Here is a 25,291-nt window from a genome sequence, read left to right as displayed (position 1 = left end):
AGGGAAAGGTCTTAAAAACTCTCCTAACATCAAGATAGTGCTATGCATTCTCCCTGGGGTGCTTAGGCTTGAGGCAGAAAATCAGTAAGATGAGAGCCTGTTCTTTTGTTCCCAAAGTTAATACTTGGTTCCATAGGAAGGAATGAGTCACAGCATGATCCTTATATTCATGAAAAATGCAAATCGATGGTTCAGTCAATAAACCGACTAATTCTAATATCCTTATGGATGTTATTGCTGAGATTCATCTCGGTCCATAGCTCTAAGCCAACTTGTAATCACAGCATGTGCCTCAGCCATTGTGACTTGATAGTGATGGGAGGATGGCACTCCCACATGAAATTGCTTGTTCTGTTGCCATCAATGGAGGAGAACTTGATTTCTTGTGACACAGAATCTATGCAATCTCATTTGACTACACTGGTAGTCTAAGAGGTAACTGAAAGAAGTGGAAGTAGTATCTGCCTGGCACCAGCATTCCTAGAAGAGGTAGTAGAGTGACGACCCAGCAGGTTGTTGCTTTCTTGAGCTGGTGTGTGAGTTTGTGGGTCTCTCCTCAGACACAAAAAAATGTTACATCCTTTAGAAGAAAACTAGCTGGTACTTAATCCAGTTGATCTGTCTACTGAAGTGAGAGTGTTAGCTCCCTGTGCTTCTCATTGAGTCTGGACTTTCATAAGGATGTAGTTCAGATATGAATGGGCATAGGCCTCCCTCAGTCTGTGACAAACTGCTATCATGCCCTGGCAGAGATAACTACTTCTACTAGTACGTATATTTCTATACTGCTCTTCAAAGTTCTCAAAGCAGTTTACATAGAAAATAAATAATACATCATCATCATCATCATTATTTCAATTTCTATACTGCCCTTCCAAAAATAGCTCAGGGCGGTTTACACAGAGAAATAATAAACAAATAAGATGGCTCCCTGTCCCCAAAGGGCTCACATTCTAAAATGAAACATAAGATAGACCCCAGCAACAGTCACTGGAAGTACTGTGCTGGGGGTGGATAGGGCCAGTTGCTCTCCCCCTGCTAAATAAAGAGAATTACCAAAGTAAAAGTTGCCTCTTTGCCCAGTTAGCATAAATGAGATGGCCCCCTGAATAACAAGCTCAAAGGACAGAACACAGTATTCAGTGCTGTCTCTTGTACTTAAACCCAAGTAATCTATAGTGAGCTGGCCTAACTTGCATTGGAAATACACATCCTTTAGATCAGGGGTGTCAAACTGAGGCCTCCAGATGTTGCTGGCCTACAACTCCCATCATCCCTGGCTACTGGCCATGGTGACTGGGGATGATGGCAGGCCAACAACAGCTGGAGGGCCACAGTTTGACACCCCCGCTTTAGATCTATGGACATGAGAAATTCATGGGGAACAACTCCTGAAAATGGATGCAAATGTCTCCAACTTGAAGTGACACAATGTTGATTCCCTTTGGAATTAAGATGGTTTTTGCACCGCCATTCTTTTTAGGACAAGGAACAGGAAAGAATCAATTACAAGGCTTCTTTGTTGATGGGGGACCAATTCACTGTTCCAATGATCCAATACAATCTTGTATTTCATAAGTCTTCCTTTTGCAGGTATTATGAACTATGAGAAGACTACCAAATTTGTCCTGTGCCACATCTCCAGTCTCAGGGGAGTACTTTACCAGTCAGACCTTTCTTTCATTCTTTCTTTCTTTCATTCATTCATTCATTCATTCGATTGATTTCCCTCTATGTTTGTTAGGGCCCTGAGAGCCAACTCCTGTTTACTTAGAAGACTTGAAAGGCCAGCACAGGTGTGATTAGTATTTGAAGGCTCAAGACCAGTTATGTTAATCATTCTAAAAGGACCTAATGGGGGCTTATAGGAGAAAAATAGCACCTTGCACTTGAATATATCACTTGCATCCATTACTGCCTTGTTTATCTATTGTCCAAAAAGGTGGTCATCTATTTTAGGCATTTGCAGTTAACTGCAGAGGGATAGATCTTGTCCAAAGCTTTGCTTGGATGGAGCACCCTGCTAGGTCTAGCCCAAGCAGCTCTCAAGGTTCGCTGAGACTTGTGATGACTGGCATTCTCTAAGATTTAGCCAACCAAAGAAAAACCTCTATATGCAGGAATCCTCTTAAAAACTTGTAATGCATGAGAATTAATCTTCTATTCACCATGGGAAACAGATGCATCAGATTTCTTTTTGAAAAAGGATGTCCAGTACTGTGCTTCAAGGTGCTGAAGCTTTCAAATCACTAAAGTTTTTGGGGAAAGTATCATTTTATTAGAATCTTTACTAGAGGCATTGCTTTAAATGTAGGAGCAAAAACGAAAACAGAAACAAAAACGGAAAAAGCAAAGGGGAACAAAAATTGGGAGTGGCAGCAGTAATATGCTACTAACTAGTCCTATTTCAGGTGTGTTCAACTTGTGGATGCTGTATATCAGTAAGTCCTGCCCTCACCCACTGTAACTTTGACCGCATGCTGTATCTGAGTACAGCAATGGTTTGAGGAGACAAATAATGGACTCATGGAGAGATTCTCTCTGTGATAATTAACACTTGGGCTAACATGGGAAGAATGTCTCCAAGTACAGTTTTTATCTTCTCAGATGGTATACTTGGGTATAAAGAGAGGGTGAAATTTCAGCATGGATTAGCATGAGGCAAGCACAACCTCATGGATACTGAGCTGGTTGAAGCACAACTGAATGGGGCTAGTGTTATAAATATATCATAAAATTAACCCCCCATCCCCAAAGAGTTTATTTCTGCAACAACCATGCTAAGCTTAAAGTATAGCATATTTTAATCTGATACATCTCTTTCCCAAAGTGAAGGTTTAGTTAAGCATACATGTATCAGTTCAGTGTTTCAATCAGAAATATTTTGACAGCAAAACATGCATTACTTTCACTATGTTCCCACCCTTAGTGCTTTAAAAAAACAAAGACATGTCTTTTTAGGAAGGCTTTTAAATATTTTATCTGCTGCTTATACCTGGTTAGTTTTTTAGTTCTTAGTTTTTAGCTTTTTACTAATAACTTCTAATTTGAAACTTAAAATTTGTAATTTTAAATGTGGTTTTAGCTTGGTCTTTTAACTTGTTTAATTATTATTCTTTTTACTTTATATTGTATCTAAATAGATAGGGGTGTAACTACTATTAGGCAGGGGGAGGCGGCTGCCTGGGGGCCCCCACACCTCGAGGGCCCCCCCAGAGGCAAGTCACATGTGAAGTGTGTGTGTGTGTGTATCAGCGAGGGGCCCATTTTAAAATTTTGTCTCTGGGCCCACTCCAGCCTTGTTATGCCCCTGCTCTATTTTATTAATATTGTGAGCCACTCTCAACAGTAGTGTATAAAAGGGGTGAGGTTTAAATATTTTTAATAATTAAAAACATATATCACCACTAACCAGGATTGGTTTTACCATTTAAAAAAAAGCTCAAACACATGTTTCTTTTAAACTAAAATAATCTATAACAAAACTAATATCTTATTCTGGTTGTATGCAATTTTATTTTTAATTTGCTAATTCATACACTTTATGTAGACCATTACTGTTCTAGTAATGAATACCATTATCTGCATGGATAGCACAAAATACTATTGTGGGGGTCAGGAAATGCAAGTTAAGGACTCTACTACAGGAATAGATCCTCACACCCATGCCATGAACATTAGACCATCCCTCCCCTCAACCTTGATATTTATGGTAGTGATTAAACATTTTGCCTGTTTGTGGCCTTTGGGAATTAAGGTCATAATGTTGGTGGGTGTGATGTGATGGAATGCATATATGAGAGAGAGAGAGAGAGAGAGAGAGAGAGACAGACAGACAGACAGACAGACAAGAATATGAGTGCTTTTTAGGTGATAGAAGAGTAGGCAGCAGGCCACCACTTGCTCCAGACATCCCCCTATCTAACATCTGCATATCAGGCTCTGTTGTTGGGAGATTCCAAGTAGCTAAGCAAGTTGGGCAATTCCCAGCATCAGAAACAGTCCGGGCAACAGCAGCAAACCCAGTGTCAAGAGCAAACATGGAGGAACAGGATTGCAGCTGGCCAAATGGCTGACTGATATCTGGGGAAGGAGCAGAGTACCACGAGAAGCCTGAAGGCTCTTATGAGGCTGTGAGGTCTGCACATGAGCAGGGCTGTGCTGAGGAGGCAGCAGATGTACCCTGAGGGACAGTCTCGACTCTTGGGAGAGGGACTGGGCTGAGTGACAGAAGCTTCAGGAGACTGTGGCAGTGGGTAACTGAAATCCCCTTCCCTCTAGTCTGAAGCACATAGTGGGAGTGGGGGGTGAGCAGAAAAGGGTATGAAGCAGTGTTCCCTCTAACAGGGATTTCCAGTTGTTGCTGACTACAACTCCTATAATCCCCAAGCAAAAGTCATTTCAGCTGGGGATTCTGGAAGTTGTAGTCAACCTCTGGGAATCCCTGTTAGAGGGAATACTGGTAGGAAGTCCTGGAAGGTCTGCTGGGGAGCCACTGCAAGGATAGTGCTGGGCTTGCTCTATGACAAAAAGTTATTTTATATGTGTTTTCAAATCAAGTTTTTGAATATCCAGTTTCGGATGTTTATTCAGTCTATTATTGCTCAAGAATTCTGCTGGAATCCATTTCACCCCACAAGCCTTTTTTCTTCTACATCTCTTGGATCAAATAACAATTCTTTTTTCTTTTGCCTACACTCTTGCCATATATACCTTCTGCAATGCTATTCACAATATATGGGACTTACCATCAGGAAACTGGTCTGCATCGTCATCAAACATGGCTTCTTTTAAAGCTGATTTGTTAAAAGAACCAACACTATCTGAATAATTATATGGGTTATAATCACGAGATCGTGGGGAAGAATGAGGAGGCATTGTGTTAAGTAATGAGGTTTTGTTGTCAAGAGCTGTTCGTCCTGTATCTGTAGTGCTGCCTCCTGCTCGTAGATCTACGATTCCAGATCCACTGCAAATCTACAACAGAAGTACAAACATATATACCAACACAATTTGAAGGTCAATGTTGCCATTTAGTAATATGTAAGTAGCAGGTACATGTTTTTAAAATTTTAGTAGCAATCATGAAAATAAAACTACTTTAAAAAACACTTGCAAATGGTTTCTTCTAACACCATCATGGACAATGGGCCAGCTCATATTTTTTTTGAACAGAACCACTCTGGCTATGGCTAGGGGCATGAACTTTGGGGGAAATTGTGGAAATAGATCTGTGAGCCAAGAGAGAGTTGCTTACTTAGAGACATGGCTGTAAATATCTCTGAGACTGCCTAATTGCCTCCGAGCCATCTGGCCAGTTTCTCCTCTTTGGTATGGTTATTGCTCTCAGACATGTATCAGAATAGCCTGGCCAAGCTCCTTCCTTCACCTGGAATTCACACCCCTGTTCTGCCTTAACTATAAAAAGACCACTCTAAAGGGAGATACAAGGGGCTTTTTTTTTTTTTGCTCAAGGACAATTTTTGCACACTGGAGCAAGCAGAGGGAGATATCTGTGGAGTGATGACTGTCACAGACAGAATATGGAATTTTCAATTAATCATAGCGTTCAAAAGGAGAACAGCAGTACAAAAATGGAGCGCTTGGAAAGTAGAGGAGTAGAGAGGGAGAACCCCTGAATGAAATAAGAGGGAAGCTGAGCCTCCTGACTTTGCCAAGTTGCAGGCTATGGAGTCTCCCCACCTCCCCCGGTTTTGGAAACTGCATACCCAACACATCAAAAGTGGTTGCCTCTGGTATGATATGTGGAATGGACTCTATTTTACTCTATCGTCATCCCTTTCCCCACCCCCATTTTATTTTCCCCATCATGGATAGTTGGACTGTAAGCTGGCTAGTCGGACTGTGAGCTGGCTGGTCATTATCATCCCCTTTTATTATACACTTTTCTCTATTTCTTCTAAATAAATGCCTAAAGGAATTTGATGTGTGTCTCTCTCCACAATAGCCAACACAAATATGGAACCCAAGTGAGGCTGTACCACACTCCTAGTGCTTATGCAGAGCATGTGCAGACTGCCCTAGGAGACCTGGAGCACATCATCAGTTAACAGAAAATGCAACTGTTTGGAATCCAGAATGTCATTATTTATACCCACACTTAGGCTTCTAAACAACTCAACTGATTTTCAGAACTATTGATCACTTTTACAGAGCTAAAGGTTTTTAAAGGAAAAAAACCTGCATTATAAGTGGGTCTTAAAATAAACAACTTAGTCCCTAAGGCTAGGATAACATTTCAGCAAAGCAGGCATATACTTTATTCTTATTTAACATTAAGAATATTGATATATGCCCTTTCACAAAAAAATATTATCTCCGAATGTTTTACAAAGCAAAGGGAAATTAGTGATGTGTTTGTCAATCAAAGCAAGTATACAAAGGACAACACACTAAAATTATAGGTAAGCAATTATAGGATTATAATCAACTAAACACACTGGCTGACATAGATTAACAATGATGTCCCCCGAAAATATGTCCCTGAGGGTTATGGGACTCTCTAGGGCATATTTTCAGGAGACAAGTGACTGCAGGGTGAGGGTGTGTGTGTGTGCGTCAACCCCCCCCCCCACACACACTTGTGTAATGGAAAATGCTCTTCAGGCATGTTGTTAGACTAGATGTCAGACGCCTGATTCAAGGATTTGTTTTCAGAAGTGTGTGCTGGTAGGCAAGCATGCAATATGGCGGTGTCCCCAAGGTGTTTTTGTTTTCCCCAGACTACAATGTTTTTATCTTATTTTAGCTGTAACTGAAATACTTACTGAATCAGCATCATCTTTTTTTGAATCTCGTTTCATAGGCTCATTCATATCTTCCTGACTACGGAAGCTGAAGTTCTGAATAGCTTCAGTCACTCCACGAAGAGAACTATAAATATCTTCTGAATTCATGTTTTCTGTGTCATAATCAAATGCACTATAGAACATAATGAAGCATAAAGAAGGAAATTCTGTTTTAACTACAACATTACTGCACTCTGGCATTCCAATGTGTGAAATCTCACATGAGAACTATGAGCAGAGAACTCTGCCATTGTTTGCAGGTATTATGGAGGATGATTGAAGGTAGACAAAAGAGGATACTGAATATATTTGTGACAGATGGGTGAGATACTGCTTTTGACATTTAGTCATTATGGCACTACAGGTCAAGAATCCTTTATTCAGACTCCCAAAATCCGGAAAGCTCAGAAATCCAGACACCACCGGGTGGGGTGGGGGGTGGGGGGAGAGAAATGCTTGTAGCTTCAACCTCCTCCAGTTTGCAGGAGCGACTGCTTACAGCCCCTAAACTTGCTGTTGTTGATTCCTCAGCTCATTAGCTCTCCTTTTAGTTGCTATCTGCCTTTTGTTTACTGCCGATCTGCCTTTTGTTTACTCTTAAGCTTCGCTCCCAGCAGGAGGGAAGGAAAGGAAAGGGGGGAGGAGGAAAGACGAAAGAAGGTTTTTTTTCTAAAGGTATATACACAAGAGTTTAGGAGATAACGGGCACACAGGAAATAGACGAGTAAAGATCTAGCAGAATAAATACAAACAAACAGGAATAGATGAGAAGAGAAAGAGAGAAACACTGCCTAGGCTTCAGCAGCTGAGAAGAGTCCTCCTTCGGGGAAGAGCCAAGCCAGTTTTGTGAATGGGATCGCACTGCCACTCACATGCTTGCTTCTGTGAGTGCTGTTTATAAAATCAAAGAGAGACTTCTAAGACAAAAACCATTGTTAATGAGGCAGATGACTCTGGAGGAAACATTCAAAAAAGCCATCCAGCAGAATGACTCCTCATCCCTAGAGGACCCTCAACTGCTTCTGATGTTCCTTCTCACGATGATGAGATTATTTTCATCTGAGTTTCATTTCCACCTAAAATACCATGTTTGACTAAATTCAATGCTTATTTGATTATATACTTTAAATAAAACCTTTTTAAAAAAACCCAGTAACATTTCATGCCCAAGTTATCTCATTTATGAAAATACAGTACAGGTGGTTTTTGAACTGTTTAGGGCTAAGGCCCTTGCCCTGTTGCTGGTTGGGGCACAGTTGGGACCTTACACAGACATACGGAAGGTAGAAGCGGTTCAATCTAAATTCCTTAGGGGTACGTTGAGGGTAGCTCGTTCGGCTCCCAATGCTTGTTTTAGATTAGAAGTGGGATGGCTTCTTGTCGAAGCCAGAATCTGGAAAGCCATTTTTGGCTATTGGCTTAAATTGGTTTTTTCCCCAGCTGGCCTCGCCCCACTGGTTCTGCTGGATGATTATAAAACCAGATGGAAAAGTGCAATTGACAGGAAGTTAAGCTGGTTGGGGTTTTCAATTCCGGTAATAAGGGAGTTAGGGTTTACCAAGGTCAGAGATATTATAAATCAGCATATAAGTGACATAGCCAGACAGAGCGATATTAGTAAAGTGGGGTATAGAGTACGGATGGGAACCCAAATAAATAGACAATGTTTGGCACGATACTTACGAAAGATAACTTATGTGGAGCATCGTAGGGCCTTAACAGCGGCTAGGCTGAATGTGTTGCAGTCAGCAGTGATAGAAGGGCGATTACATAAGGTTCCCTATAACCAGAGATTATGTCCATGTCTAGCAGGAGAAGTGGAATCTACCGAGCATATACGGTTGAAATGTAGTTTCTATAGGGATCTCAGAGAAGAGTTAATTACCCCTGTATTAAGTCAGTTTGGGTCAGCTTCAGAGCAAGTGAAAGTAGATTTTTTATTGGCGGAGAACTATTCTATTTCTTTGAGAGTTGCAAAGTTCTGCTTTATAGCAGGCAAACTACGGCAGAGAAGGGTTGAAAGGAGTGATGTAGGGTTTGAGTAGCAGAAATTTGGTGAAGGTTTACTGTATTAGTATTTGCTTTGTTTTTGTTTTATTGTATTATTATCTGCTTTTACTCTGTAACCTGATTATATTATTTTGTGGTTGTTTTATTTTATTTGGCTGTTGGCTGTAATTGGCCATAATTACCCATAAGTACCCAGAATGTTGGGGGGCAATATGCTAAAATCATTGTAAACCGCTTAGAGAGCTTCCAGCTATAGAGCGGTATATAAATGTAGGTGCTATTGCTAGGTGCTATTGCTATAATAAAGTGGATGGATGGATTTATGAAAATATTCCGAAATCCGGAAAAATCCGAAATCCGGAACACCTCTGGTCCCAAGCAGTCTGGATAAAGGATTCTCGACCTGTACTATTTTTTCAAATGTTGAATTAAAATATTCTTAGATTATCTCCAAATTAATGGTTTTTAACATTGATTGGGGGGAAGATGTTTTCATTAAGAGGAAAATTATACACTGGGTTTCTTACCTTGGTGACAAAGTATTTTGGGATGTATTGGTTGGGGAAGTGAGGGGGCTAGACCAACTGGCTGGTGAGCGTGGAATAGGTCTTGTTAAAGGGCTTCCCATTGACCCCTATAATGGAAGAAAAACCATCATTCATTAATAAAAGCGAAAATCTAGTACTGAATGTAATTTGAGAAAACTACAAGGTGGCTCCTCCTAACATCGTCCTACACCATCAAATTTGGAGATCTATCAGTAGTGTTGGCAATACTGAGCTAGATGGACCAAGTATCTGACTTAGTATAAGGTAGCTTCCTATGTACATATCACACACATAGATAAACATGGTATAATGATACCAACTGAGAAAAATCCATTCTAAGCTTAACCAGTACAGTAATTTCAGTAATACAAATTTTAGCCACACATGCTTTAAGTCTTAATTATAATAATTACACTTTCAAATATTTTAATGGGGAACAATGTAAAGCCTACAAATACCTGGCCACCATTTCCTGTATTCCGGAGGTGATTGTGAAGGAGTTTTGTGGCTCCATCCTGAAAGGTTTTTGGTAAAGCACCCAGTAACATTGTAAACTCTGGGGTATTAAGTTCAAAAAGAGAAATCAACACCGACTGCGCAGCCTAGGACGAAGAGATTAAAACATTAGAACTTAAATAAGCCAGGCTTAGAACAGACATTAAGAAGTGAAGAACTGAGATAGAATTGTCAAGATTATGTAAAATACAATGTTGTTGTTCATATAGTACTTTTCAGTAAAAGAGTTCTCAAAGTGGTCTATACAGAAAAAGAAAAAGTCATAACTGCACAGCTACACACCTGGCAGATAAGGAATTCAGTTTGACCATCCCAGACATTAAAAACCTCCACTTAATATTTGGATAAGGCACACCAGATTCCAGGATCAAAAGTATCATATTTAACTGCCATTTGTTTTTCCAGCTCAGTGAACCAAGCTGCCATTTATGTGCACAATCAAGCCCCAAGCAATAGCAATAGCAATAGCACTTACATTTATATACCGCTCTATAGCCAGAGCTCTCTAAGCGGTTTACAATGATTTAGCATATTGCCCCCAACATTCTGGGTACTCATTTTACCGACCTCAGAAGGATGGAAGGCTGAGTCAACCTTGAGCCCCTGGTCAGGATCGAACTTGTAACCTTCTGGTTACAGGGCGGCAGTTTTACCACTGCGCCACCAGGGGCTCTTTATAAGCCTTGGGTCTGATCCAGCAGGGCTGTTCTTGTGTTCTTATGGTTCTCTTTAAGCAGGCTTCCCTGTGTGAAATACACACAGAGATACAGGTATTCTCTCACATTCTTGCAGTGCCTTTTACAAGTTCTTAAGCTAATAGCACTTTATCGGGTTGTTTTTTAAACTGATCCTATTCCAACACACTAATCACTACTCCACACTGCCTTTCTTGATAATACCTATTAAGATACAATTTTAATAATTGTATAATAATACTTATATAATAATACTTAATGGGATACAATTTTTAAAAGGGCAAGTGATTTAACTACCTACACACTTGTAACCAAAAGAGTTGTGCATGCATGTCATATCTGCAAGCAGTACTGAGGAAAAAGACTTATAATGCAGGTAAACACACTCCACCCATAAGGTAAAATCAGACTGCATGGACTTGATCTGAAAGTCTAACATGATGCCTCCCTCCCTCGTTTACCCCTTTGCTCAAGGCACCTAGAGAACTGGACTTGTTCTTGCGGCTGCTGCAACCTTTCAGGCAAGCTGGATCTAGCTTGCTGGGGAGGGGTGTTATAGAGGGTTTTTTGTTTGTTTACACAAACGCAGATTGCCTCTCTCCACATTGCTCCAGCTTCCATTTGATTTGTCAATGTAGCATTCTCTCTCCCCACCCCAATAAACAACAACAAAACCCTGAAGTTTCCCACCACGGAAATTTAGAGGAAGGCAATATAACTTTGCTGAGATCCACAAAGCGGCTTTAAAGGAAAAATGGACCCTCTCCAAATAAAGAATAAACCACAACAGCAAGAAATGTGTTGAGCGTGTGTGTGTGTGTGTTCTGAGTATGATTAATTACTAGCAAGGAGCTAGAAGTACAGTATAGTCACAGGTAGAGATGTGCACAAAATTGGCAAAGCCAGTTTGGCTTGAATCCGAACTAGATTCAAGCTGACCCAGCCTGGTTCCATTCATCATCTAACTGGACCCGGTTTGAGTTCAAAACAAGCTGGTTTGAAGGGGCTTGGAGCTATAGTGATAAAGGGGAAACTGGTGAGGATTCTCCTTTACCAGTAAAGAGTGGGGGGGGGCTTTCCTAAAGGTAGATGGAGCAGGGAAAGAGTAAGAAATTACCTTAAAAGTGTCACTGCTGGTAACACAGGCAGCTGGGGGGGGGGGAGAGCTCCCCATGCAAATTGCCTCTGCGCATACATGGAGACCATTTCAATGACCTCCACACCTGCATAGAGGCCCAAACCGGGCCTGCCTATTCAGGGGGAGGCCGGTGGGGGAGGAGCCACTGACCCCCCCACCGCAGTTGCCACTGCCACAGGTGGCACTTTTAAGGTAATTTCTTACTCTTTTCCCGCCCCATCTACCTTTAGAAGAGCCTCCCTGCCCCACCCTTTCCTGGTAAAGGGGAATCCTCACCAGATTCCCCTTTACCAGTAGAATTCCAAGCTGGCTCGGGTTGAATTTGGACCAGCCGAGGTCGGTCCGGTTAGATCCCGAACTTGTTGGAGCCTAGCTCAATATGAAGCGGCTCACAAACTCCTAGTCACAGACACACAACTAACGGATCAGCCACAAATATTGAACCAGATTAGAGAAGATGGATTTAAACTCCCCATGCTTTGCAGCCTCTGAGGTCTGCTGGCAGAGCCAGCCATCTCCTCAAGACATGGGGTGGTTAGTGGGGAGAGAAGGGGAAGTAAAAAGAAGGATGGATCTCTATGAAATTAAAATGGATAATTAAGGAAAAGCTCTGATTCACCCCACATCTTGCTGGTAAGGTGGAAGCCTGCTCTCTTTCAACAAGGGGGAAGGGAAATCCTCTATTCCTCTTATTGATGTATATTCTACCAGTATACTATTGTAACCTATTGTTCTGTAAGGCAGCAATTTTTAAAATAAAAACCCTCTGCTCTCTTCCAACAGCCACAGATAGTTTTGTGGGTAGGACGCTGCCCAAGTTGCTCATATGGGCCAGCTTCCACTGGCCCCACTCTAGTTATAGTCCATGGTAGAAAGGTATCCATTTGCAGGGTTTCAGTCCTTATCAGGGGTCATGAATTTACCAGATTGCATCTAAAGGGCTAGGAGGTTGCTTGAAAGTGCAAGACAGAATGGCATATAGTTGCCTTGGTCCATATAGAAACAGCACAGAAATAAAATAAAATAAAACAACAACAATAATAATAATAATAATAATAATAATAAATATTGCAACAACATTGACAATAAAATTCAGCCATCCCAGGTCCTTGGGAAGGACTCGATGTCTGGACAAAACAAACCAGTCAATAACACCTGTCTGACTGTGTAAAATAATAAAAATAAATATGACCAGTATGGGATACCTTCTTCTTGTATTGCCGTATCTCTTCCCAGCTCCACAAGAGGGCTAGACCCTTCATGCAGTCCCAACAGCAAAAAGGTGGCCAAGGCAACTGATCTCTTGATGAGAGCTTACCATTGCTATGACATATCTTGCTGCACAGCTACACACCTAGCATGACTACAATGCAGTTAAAAGGGAGCACTATGCATATGTTCTTTCTGGAGCCTGCTCTGGATGATGGTGTAACCAGCTTTGCAGCCAAGCATCTGGCATCTATATGCTACAAAACTCTGTCCTTCAATTGTGGGACCACTGTCTGGACTCTGTCCAACGTTAACTTCATCTAGCTGTTCCTGCAAGTCATATCAGTAAATTGTTTTGTAGGAAGAACTTACATCCCTCTACAATTGCAAATCAGGCTGCTTCAAATGCGTTATATTCCCTACACGGAAATTAATTTAAAAATAAAAATAAATTACTTTAAGTTAAGAAGTGTACACACTGCACACATTTTATGCAAAGTGTGCTACAACAAGTTTTTCCTTTGCAAATACATATAGTCAATATGCATGTACTACATCAATACATATATTTCTGAATCAAATATCTGATCTAAGCACACTCCAGACTCTCTTAAAAATGCATGTTTTAAATTCTTTATTTATATCCTACAACATTAGATTCCAGTTTAGTTAACCAGTCACACTCCTTTACAGAAAGATGGACTTTCTAATAGTAATATTAAGACAAAGATAATTTTAGTAAACACTATTACAAACCTTAAAATAGATGAGGTTTGAAGTATCTTGAAGAAAAATTTCATGTGGTCACAAATAGACAAAATTCAAGGAAAGAAGTGAGAAAAACATTCCTATAAACACCTTTACATATTTTTGCATAAAGTGACATACCTTCCTAACATCTGAACTTTTAGGTTCTGTTGTCCAAGTGATAATTCGAGATACTGCCAGACGAGTTTCACTTGAATTCACAAAATCTCCTGGATCCATCTGTTGTGCAAGAGTCTCTATGTATTTAAGAATTGCAACTTTTACCTACAAAAATAAGAAGAGTGAAGTAGATGTACAGAAAACTGTGTCAGTCACTGCCCAACAGGTTAGAAAGGAAGAAAAGTTCTGTTACTTAGTAAGTCACCCAGAAATGCTATCCAGGATAAATAAGGAGAAAATTTTTCTTTGCATTTGATTTCAACAGAAGCTGTAAGTCGAAGTCTTCTTGGAACAAGAGATATGAAATCAGTGAGAGGGATCCAAAAAACTGTGAGCTGAAAGCAACTAGTTGTCAGTACTGTTCTAGTGTTTAACACTGGATGTTTGCTCACTACTAAAACAGTTCGGCTTTATAGCAGTTCTCATGCTTCTGTTTACATCATAAGTTGTGCAAGCAGAAAAACATCACCTTCCTCTAACAGCTCTTCCATGCATGGGTGGAGCCACCACTGGGCGAATGGGTTCAAAGAACCTGGGCAGCCGCCCCCAGGGGCGCGCCTTGCAGCCCCAGACACACACCCCATGTCAAATGTCAGACATGGTGTGTGTGTGTTATTTCACTCCCAAATGAAATCAGCCCACGCTGCGTTGGTAGCACGGCCAGAGTGCCTCTCCCTGCCTTTTAAAGATATGTCATAGATATATCATAGCAATGATATGCAACACAGCAGGGCCGATCTTCCTTCCAAACAGGGCTGCGTGGCCCCGTTTGGAAGACCACACCACCACGTCTGACGTTAGGTGCGGGAGGCGGGGCCAGGGGGCTACGGAAGCCAAACGCAGGCTGCTGCCAGCATCCCTCCACCACTGCTAGGGAGGAAAGCTGGTCTTGTGGTAGCAAGCATGACTTGTCCCCATAGCTAAGCAGGGTCTGCCCTGGTTGCATCTGAATGGGAGGACTTGATGTGTGAGCACTGCAAGATATTCCCTTCAGGGGATGAAGCCGCTCTGGGAAGAGCAGAAGGTTTCAAGTTCCCTCCTTGGCTTCTTCAAGATAGGGCTGAGAGAGATTCCTGCCTGCAACCTTGGAGAAGCCGCTGCCAGTCTGTAAAGACAATACTGAGCTAGATAGACCAATGGTCTGACTCAGTATATGGCAGTTTCCTATGTTCCTATGCTTTCATGAGTGAAATACACTTTATAAATGCAGGAAGGGTAGTATTTTTCTATTTAAAATAAAGATTATACTGTCCAAGAACCAAAAAACCCCTGTGTAACTAGTTCTGCATCCCCAAAGAGCATCTCAAAGACTATTTGAAAGCAATTCCACAATACTACATAGCACACCACTTTTGAAGCTGTGTTTCCAATGCACTTTGAACTATCAAATTGGGGGTAGTCTAAGCAAAAAAAAAAAAAAAAAAAAAAAAAATATATATATATATATATATATATATATATCAATCATCACAGGACTCTAAAGTCCTTGGGAGCAACCAATCAATTTATTGTATCTGAGCACCACAGCTAAATCATTTTTAATCATCTAAATTTCAAAATTCTAGACTGAACAAGTTTATGTTGATGCATGACAGAGACTAGCCAATTCTACAGGCCAGCAGACATTTTACCAGTAGTTCCCACTCTGAAGAAATTTACTTTGAATAGATATGCTTATACAAAAGCAGCAATAAAAGTCTGTCTTCTTTCAGCAATATGATCTGCTCACTTTGCATGATGTTGTGGAATCAACTGTTAAAATAAAACTACTGTATTAGGGCAAAACTGGAGGTTGTAGAAGCCATAAATGTTCAAGTGAACACTATAAAAATTTCAGGATAACAGCATAAATAACACATAATCTACATGGCTTATTTTAGTGATCTTCACTATTTTTCAAGTGAGGGCCACTTCAGCAAAAACCCTTCAACGTGAAAGCCATTTCTTACTGTGCTGACCCCCACACAGTACTGCACTTTTCTCAGTGCTGGGAGGACCCTTTAAGAGAGACAGAGTCCTCTCTTAAGAGGGCTACGGGAAGCACTGAGAAAGGGCTACACTTCCCAGCACTCTACGCACACCTTCCGACTTACTGCAGGGGCTCATGAGGCCCCCAAAAGATCCATCCTGGCTCTAGGCAAAGTGCAGCACTGCATGGTGGGTTTGGTTGCCTCCACATGTGCCAGGATGACTGCAGCTTTGGCCAAAGCTTCACAGAGGCCCAATATAGGAAGAGAGCTGCACGTAGGGTTGATGGGGGCAGTCCCTGGGCCTTACAGTGAAAAACAACAAAAACCAGATTGTGTACCTATATGATCTGGTATCCTTCACAACATGGGTGATTTGCGAGTTCCCTCTATAAGGAAATAGGCCAGAGGATGTTAAGTTAGAGAACTTTCTTTAGTAGAAACTAGCTGACCCCGCACAGAGCATCTGCACAGTTGTGTACTGAGCCTGTGAATCCCTCGCAGCTTGCTCTCCCCCCATAGCTTGCTCTCCCCCGCTCCCCGCTCTCCCCCCCGCCGGCCCCCCGCAGCTTGCTCGCCTGCCCCCCCATAGCTCGCTCGCTCCCGCCCGCAGCTCTCCCCATTGGGCGGGCCAGGCCAAGGCCATCCCACCGCCACCTCCCACCTTCTCCTCCCAGCTGGTAGGGCTTTGCCTGCCGTCTGCCCAACTCCTCCTCTTCCTGGCCGGCCGGGCTTCGCCCGCCGTCCACCCAACTCTTCTGGGCGGAGGGGCTTCACCTGCCGGGCCTCCACCTCTGCATCCTGACCGCTGCCATTACTGCTCTCTGCTTCAGTGCTGGAACTCTTGCAAGCTCTAGAGCATCTGCGCGTTAGTACTTGATTGCTCCCCTCACCTCAGAGATCTCCCCACCCTCATTTGAGCTGCACTCCTGCTCCTCCTCCATCCTGTTGCTTCCATCCTCCTCACCCTTCTTGGTCGTGGCTGCAGAATTGCTGCTGCCTATTGGCCAAGCTGCAGCCCCCTATCCCCAGAGAGCTCCCCACCCTCACCCGTGCCCCGCTCCTGCTCCTCCCTTCAGGAGCAGCAGCAGTGGTTGACCGGGCCATTCCTCGTGCTGCCACCACCATAGCCGCTCATTCTCCTCAGGCCACTGACAGGCCCAGGCCCATCCCTTGCCTGACTGCCTCCCTCTTACAATGGCCTCAGTAGCCCCAAACAGCAGCAGCGGTTGCCTGGACCCTTCCTTGCTGCCAGTGCCACCATGGCCACTCATTCCCCTCAGGCTGCTGACAGGCTCAGGCCCATCCCTTGCCCTTCCTTCTGTCTCTCTTCCCCCTCCCTTCTTTTTCTCTTTCTCTCTCCTCCACTTGCTCTTCTCCACTCTTTCTTCTCCCTCCCTTCATGTTTTTTCTTCCTCCCTCCCTGAGTTAACAGATTTTGTTCATTTACACAACGGCATCCTCCTTCTCCTGAAGGGGCTCTTTCCTCCCTCACGACCTGTCTTTTGGCAGACCCCTGCCTGCTATCCTTTTATATCAAGAACATCTTCCGACCAGTAACAGCTGCATTCCAACTGACCTTAACCATCAGAGGCCCCTCCTCCTTATCTGCATAGGGAATCCCCACTGCCCAATCACCATGGTGCTTCTGCTCTCACAGGCTCCTTCTCCCTATCTGCATATGGAATCCCCACTGCCCAATCAGGTGCTTCTGCTTGCAAACTCTGCATAAGGAATCCCCACTGCCCAATCAGGTGCTTCTGCTTGCTAACTCAGCCAATCGCCTCCTTCCTACCACGTCGCCGCGCACGGCCCGTCTAAAAGAAATAAGTATATAGACAGTAGAACGCCAAAAACTAGCCTCACACAGAATGGATGTCTAAGGTGTAATGTTTAACAAAGGAGAAGTTTGACCAAGTCACAGCTTTTCAAATGTCAGCAAAATTAATACTGGACAGGTGAGCTGCCAAGGTGGCCATAGCTCTGGTAGAATGAGCCTTAATCACAGTACAAGGTTTAACCCCTTGTTTCTCATAACAAGTAAAGAAAAGTTGGGCCAACCAGTCAGAAAGTCTTTGTCTAGATATAGGTTGGCCCTTGTTTTCACCTTTGAAGGGAACAAAGAGTCTACAAGACTTTCTAAAGTCCTTAGTTCTGTCCATGTAGAAGAGGAGCGCTCTGCGGACATCTAAGGAATGGAGAGAGTGTTCTTGCCTTCATGCATTACCTGCAAGCTTCCTGGAGATTCCGAGTGGCCACTGTTGGGAACAGGTAGCCGAACAAGATGGACCTATGGGCTGATCGAGCAGGGCTGCTATGTTCTTTAACACACATTTAAGTACACATACTTTATCTTCTAAACATTTTAAAGTATATACCAATATTTCTAAGTTTTGCTAAAGCTTGAGTGGTCTCCTTTTATGATCTTCAACATTTCATCTCTTCAAAAATATGTTATGTCAGCACAAGCGACATACATTAATACAAACAGCAGACAATGCTATCTAATGAGATTACATTTTGTTATAGCACTCCAACCTTTGCTTTCTTTGTAAGGAAAATTCTAGACATCCCTGCTGACAAAGACATCAGCACAAACTGCAGTACACAAAAAGCAAGCGCCTGTTTTAGTTCATTTATGAAAAATTCCTGAATGGACCATAATGTATGATGTTAGCTTCACATAGACAGACCAAAGGGGCTTTTCACTTATTATTCCCTTACTTCAAGAGTCAAGTATATATTCCGAACAATTACATACTTTCCTAGACAGAGGAGCTTTCTCCCACCAGTCTTTTCTTTCACTTCATCATCAGAAATTCTGTCAAGTCACTTTTAGAACTCTAGTATCAAATCTTCACAAGTGTGTGTAAATAAATATTCAGAATGCCCTCATGTCTACAGTAACATCATAGAATCTCAATGAGGCTTATGAACACCAGTTGTAAAGGGACATATATTACGACCATCCAGCAATGAAGAAAAAGTTCAGCTTTTAAGCTAATGAAACTCCCCATTTGACTCTTCATTTGGTAGAGTTCTTTTATTCCATTCAAACAAATCCAGAAAAATGCCCACTCATAAACAGCATCAAACAAAATGTCTTTAGCATGTATTATAAAATTCTGTTGAACTTTAGACAAATGAACAAGAGGTATTTGCGTGTGACTTCAGCACCATTGTGTTCAGGGATACAGAAGTGCTATCTTGTGAAAAGCTTTAACAGATTGTGTACATTTAACTGCGTGCAGGATAGAGGGGAAAATACTGGTTTTATATATGCTTGTTATTTTCCCAAATGGCCTCAGTTTTCATTTTTAATATTTGCTGTATTAATATCAAAGGCTGCAGTTTCTCCAATTGCACATTTACAGGAGAGTAGCCTATCTTTTTATATATTCCAATGGATGATATCTTTTCAGCTTCCACATCAATGTTTGAATTCAGTCCATTGTATCATTTACTGTAACACACTATCTTCAGAGCTCCTTAAAGTACGCTTACATTAATTTTATTTTTAAAAAGAGGCATGTTTCTCTAATTTGGAATATGCAAAAATACCACATGATTACAGGAAGCTCAGGAATAAATTCAGTTATGAAAGCTACTAGATCAATAAATGAGGATTGGGAAATCACAAACATAACATTAGAAAAGACTTGATAGAGTGAGTTTGCATAACCAGCTTGGTGTTAGACAGCCATACACTTGTTTCTTATTTTGTTCATCTTGTGTTTTCTTGTAAGGTTTACTGTCAAACATTTTAACAGAAGCTTAACGCTCGACATTGATCGGACAAAAAGCATGCTCAGAATTCCTTGCAAAGGTTAGTAGCTGCTTATGAATGCATACAAATAAAAATGTAAATGTATACATAGGAGGTTAAAAAGGCAATAATGCAGACAAAAACCTTGGAGCTCCAAAAAGAGCGAAGCTGGTCCTGTAGTGCTGGCTTGACTGTCTGAAATTTTATAAAAACAAAACCCACTAATTGAAAACCTTATGAAACACAGACACACACATTGTTTTTAATGCTTGCACTTTAATATGTTTTAATTTTACCTTTATTATTGCACACCGCTTTAAGCTTTATAGAAAAAGCGGCACAGAAATTAGCAAACAAATAATAAAGTAGAATTTCTTCAAGTCTTGTTTACAGCTAAACTGAACAGATTTCTTACCTTCAAGCTGGGTGTCTGGGTCTGGTCAACAGTGAACCTCATTAAAATACTGAACTGCAGATCATTTGGAAAAGATTCCCTGCAAAAATGCATTAATGTTATATTGAAATATTAAATCAAATATTTAAAAAATATTTTAAATAGTCAAATTTTAAAATCTGACTATTTTAGAACCATTGAGGAATGAGGTCAAAGCTCATTCCACAACGGTTTCCTGATGTTGAAAAGAGACTGTGGAAAATCAGAGAGAAAAAAGGGAGTGATTAAGAAGTACTGCAGGTGCTTTTGCTTCATACATAGCTTGCAGTTCTTGGCTGGAAAAAGCAGAACAGAATATTGGTAATGAGTTGCTCCCATGTGATTGAGGGATTTTGAAATGTTGAAATGCTTAAAGAAGCTGGATAAAGTATGTGGGAATTTTTCCTTTAAAATCTGAGGTCAGTCTTGATAATCACGTGTTCCATTATACTTTCAGAATGACTTAGTGTATATGAAAAGATATATTAACACGTGTTGCTTCTAATGCTCTTATTAATTGAGCTAACATTGATTTGAGTGCATTTGGGAAGATACCATTCTTAAGGCAGCAACAGGGAACTATTAATACAAAGACGCAGAACATCTATTTTCAGAGAACCAAGAATAAATTACCTTGTGATATCGAGTGCCTTCTGAACCTTTGCTTGAACAGACCCCAGCAAATCAGCACCCATTTTTTTCAGTAACTGAGTCAGCAACACAAACAGCCAGTCCTGTAGATCTTCTTTATGGACCTGGATGAAGTCTACCAAAGTTTCCAAGAACATGCTGAAGACCTAGAGGAGGCACGAAGGGGAAGGGGGTGGGGGAAAGCAAAAAAGAAAGAAAAGAAAAAAGAAAAGAAAAGAAAGAGTAGGGAAGAAAAGGAGATGATGCAGGTCTGTGCTGAACTCACAAAAGAATAATGTAGCACCACACATAGAAGCGGACAGAGGCAATGATTCACACAGCCAAGCAGGAAAACATTTTGTCCTGTCTTTCATCAGAGAATCTGTAATTTAAGAGTATTTATGCAATTTTGAAAATTAGTACTTCATGCAGCTTCACTGGGTAAAGAAATGCTGTGATGACTGGCGCAACTTTTTCTCTTACAGCTTTGGTATTTTCTGTTGCACTGAATGTTGTGGATATAATTTAAATAAGTTTCCCTCAAACTTTAAGAAAGGGTGCCCCTTTCTAGATGTACTAGATCATCCCATACACATCAGTTTAGAAACCTCCTGAGTAAGTCTGCCCTGCTCAGCTCGTTACTACCCACGTAACTCCTATACTCCCTTATACTGCTCCACCACCTTTGCACAACTTCTACACACATATCCTCCCACAACTCGATTAGTCATTGCCAACCTGAAGCACTGCAGTCAAATACTTGAAAAAATACATGTTTCCCTTTCAATAATCCCTGTGGGATCAGAGTCTGTATTCTGGAGAAACCTTGAGCCTAGGTTCTTAATAAGTATATATTACCAATTAGTCATCAACATAATTTGTTTCACTAGGGGAAGAGATCTTGCCCCACCATTTGAGAAACACTACTTTAGGTTGTTAGTTGTGCAGTCTTGCACACACCACATATTTTTAAAAAAACAAATCAAAAGCCAAGACGTTATGACAAGTCTTTAGCGAAACAGACTTGCAGATACCTCCATACAAAACACTATCAGTCTTAAAGCAGGATAAGTGTACAAGTGCCTTCTCAAATAAAGTACAGTGTTAAGTATGATAAGGTTTATTGTCCTTAAACCTGGTATACAAAAGTCTTCAATTAAAAATGGCAGGTGGAAACAGCAGAAGGCACTTCTGATACTTTTACAATGAAATATTACTACTATTTTGGAAGACAAGATACAAAACTTTCACTACAAGTTCTCAATGAACTACACAATGGTAACTGCACAATCTGTAGATGTTGGAAGATCATTGCTGAAGAGGAAAATCATGAAGAATGCCAGGGCCATCTCATTAATAATGACTGGTGAAGCACCTTCAAGCAGCGAATTTGGGTGAGCAGTAGATTTGGAATTACCACTACCCCTTACCTGCTACCTTCTGTTCCAACCAGCAGAGCCAGTGACAGAATCACTCTAGGCAGCCCAACCCCATGGGCAGCATAACTATAGGCAGGCAGACATCCCTCGTCTTCACCCTGTATTGCTGTTGTCAGTGACATGCACAGTAGCTCTTTCATTTGCCATAAATCCTATCTTTGTTGTTCTAACTTTCCCCCCCATGCTGCTTTGCCTAACATAGCCTTTAAAAGATAAGTTGCCTCCATTTCCATGAAGGGTATATTGTGGAGGGGAGGAAGAGATAAGGGGGGATTTGACACCTTCCTTGAGGTTCAAACATATCTTGGGCTGCTATCAGGGATACAAAATCATGAAGTTGACCAAGGAGAAGCCTGTATCTGAGTCCAAAAACCAAAAAGATACTTGAAAAAAATTCTGTAGCAACAGAAGATATTACCTTTCCTAGGAAGAAATTCAGTTCCCCCCCGCCCCCCACTATATGCCACTGTTTTTCTTCCAAGGCATAATCCAACATTTTTATCAAGTACAAAATACGTTTCAATTGGAATTCAAAAAGTTGTATCTTTTGCTCAAAGAACTACTCTAAGTTTAGTTAGAGTACATAAATGAACTACAATATTTTCTCCCCAAAAAGAGAGAGAGAGAATAAAATTCACGTGACTGTGAAACAGGTGAGGGTGCCCAAGCATGCCAAGATATTTGAGGGTCACAGGCCTCCATATCCTATTACTGTCCAACAGTCTCCTCAAAGGCTGTTATGCATACTGCCAATTAAACTTTAACCACATCCCCAGCCTTAAAGAATGTTCAGTGGAGGGTATGTTGCATGACTAGGTCTCTTGAACCTGTCTACCGAGAACAGGTTCAGGGCACCACTTGCTCAAACTTGGGACTTCCAATTCAGAGACAAGCAGCAGAAATACATGCAGCTGCAATGCTAGCCATATGCCTCTAGGTACTATTTAAATGGACCCAAATGAAATAGAGTAATAGTGGAAAATTGCACATAGCAGTTTCCTAAAAGCAACTTTCACTAATAGAGGAAATACAACACCTGACATTAAAATTAAAATTGATAAACACAGAATTTCAAGTGATGCACATATTGCGATGCTAATGCAATTTAAGACTGAGGAAGCCAATTTAACAGGGTCAGACAGGTAAGTGCTGCATTTTTTAAAAAGTGCATTTTAAACTATGGCTATGAATGTAAAAACACTGAAAGTGATCAAAGTGGTTCTGGATAGCAGTAGTGGTGTCCTGACACACTAAATGCTCCATTAACAGAGCATGCACAAAGCTAGCAATGTCTCCTTCACTACCTAGCAAGATTTCCTCTTTCCCTTCACTCTGTGCACAGAGCGTAGCTGCAATGGAATGCAGAGGGTCACCACTGTGTGCTCTGGAAAGGACTAGTACTGTGTTTAGGAAAAGCCTAGGCAACCAAGGAAGTGAGAACCAAAATGTGACAGCTGAAGTTTATAGTATGAATTGTCAATTTTTATTTTATTACTGCCTTGACTGATACAGTCTCCTAAAAACAAGTCCTGGAAATCATATATTTGCAGCTGAAATTGAACAGTGAAGGGGAAAAAAATGTTGTATAGTTTGCTGTAACAAGATCTTTTCTTAGGTGATGTGAAAGTCAGATGCGCCAATCACCACAATACACAGCAGAAGTCCAAACCAAAAAAAAAGTCAGTTAATTAGTATAGAAAAGCACATCCAAAATCATTTCAGCATAATTAACTGCATAATAAGCATAATAATTGCAAGGATTTTATAAAGCAAATAGCTAGACTGCACACATTCTTTGAAAGAGAAAAATAGAGAAAAGGGGTTAATTTCAGTCATGCAGTAAGGTTAGGGTTCCAACAAATATTGAACCAACTTACTCTCTACAGAGAGTTCCAACACAGGGGACAGCATGCAAAAAGAAAAAAGGGGGAGGGGGAAGATAAAACACACAAATTAGTTGCCGTCCGCATAGTTCCTGTACAAGGAAAATATGATAAATGGTTTTCACAATGATTAAATTCAGTTATCAAATTTCAATGTATATAAGCACATTGTCTATCCCTGTCTGTTTTTCTCCCCGCCCCCCACACCTCACCAGGTGCTCCAACCTTTAAAACTCACTCAGGTATCTGAAGAAAAAAACTGCTTATAAGCATTTTCTAAAATCGTTTAGGAAAGTCTTGCTTCAAACACTGTAGTTGTAACAACTCTATAATACAGAACTGCACTGGACACCCACTAAATCCGTAACATTTGAAGTGCATATTTTAAGAAAAAACAACTTTAGGCACCCAACAGAAATGTGCTAGGGGCGATTATGACTGCCTGAAGCATGTTTCTGCAATATAGATATTCTGCAATATAGATATTCTGCAATATAGACACTGAAGCAATATTTCTGCAATATGCAAAAGACCTCAAGTATTTGCTTCAAGTGGGTGCTCAACGAACATCTAATGGGCTCCCATTAAAATTCTATTGTGTGAGACATTCATAATGGTGTTCTAAAATAAATCAACATGGATGACTGAGTGAGTGGGAACCTGGTACACAAGCAAGGCATTCCTATAACTGCATCTAATCTAATCAGGGAAAGATTCCAGAGTGTGGTTCTGTGAACAGCCTCAACTGAACCTCGGTTACAAGATCTCAGGGCTGCAGCCTATACATACTTACCAGAAAGCCTACTGAACTCAAAAAACACATTCAAAAGTTTCACAAACTGTAGCTGAAATACTTAGACACAGACAATTTACACTGAAAATACTGTACTTTTACAATGAGATCGGTCAGATGTTGATTACGTCCCTCATGTAATGAGGATGCCTCTTAAATCTCATACAGTATTTTTAATAATATTATTTCATTAAGCAGCACGCGATTTTTTTCATCTTTAGTGAAGTAGTTTGTTTTTAAACCCTGATTAAAGATTCACATTTCCCCGGCAGAGCAAAAACACTAGGGATGTGCAAAACATTTTGACGTCAAAAATTTTCGACTTGAAATGGGCCGTTTGGAGTATTTCGAGCACAAAACGGAATGCCCTATAAATAAAAAGCCTGCTTCGAGCTCAGAACAAAACAACCCTGCTTTGGGTAGAAACAATTCAACATTTCGAGTGCCATTTTGGAGGCTGGTTTTCCCCATGCTGATTGGTTTTCTGGCACTGGCTTCCAATTGGCTTGTGATCTCCTTGCTTCTTGG

General features: G+C 41.1%; 1 protein-coding gene across 42 annotated transcripts in view; it reads right to left on the bottom strand.

The window, feature by feature from the left end:
* Positions 1-25,291, bottom strand: part of CLASP2 (cytoplasmic linker associated protein 2) — a 193,847-nt gene that overhangs the window by 13,835 nt on the left and 154,721 nt on the right. For 20 of the 42 annotated variants that reach the window (XM_053263355.1, XM_053263378.1, XM_053263358.1 and 17 more), the window contains 8 exons: positions 20,652-20,815; positions 20,001-20,079; positions 19,730-19,780; positions 13,814-13,957; positions 9,823-9,969; positions 9,347-9,453; positions 6,789-6,942; positions 4,749-4,977 (listed from right to left, as the gene is read on the bottom strand). In XM_053263355.1, the coding sequence (XP_053119330.1) occupies positions 4,749-4,977; positions 6,789-6,942; positions 9,347-9,453; positions 9,823-9,969; positions 13,814-13,957; positions 19,730-19,780; positions 20,001-20,079; positions 20,652-20,815 (1,075 nt within the window). The remainder of the gene's footprint in view (positions 1-4,748; positions 4,978-6,788; positions 6,943-9,346; positions 9,454-9,822; positions 9,970-13,813; positions 13,958-19,729; positions 19,781-20,000; positions 20,080-20,651; positions 20,816-25,291) is intronic. The other 22 variants (XM_053263365.1, XM_053263369.1, XM_053263376.1 and 19 more) reach the window with 3 other exon arrangements.

This window comes from Hemicordylus capensis, chromosome 6 (assembly GCF_027244095.1).
Source record: "Hemicordylus capensis ecotype Gifberg chromosome 6, rHemCap1.1.pri, whole genome shotgun sequence".
NCBI lineage: Eukaryota > Metazoa > Chordata > Lepidosauria > Squamata > Cordylidae > Hemicordylus > Hemicordylus capensis.
Note: the sequence above shows the minus strand (reverse complement) of the source record. Positions and strands in the feature narration are given on the sequence as shown.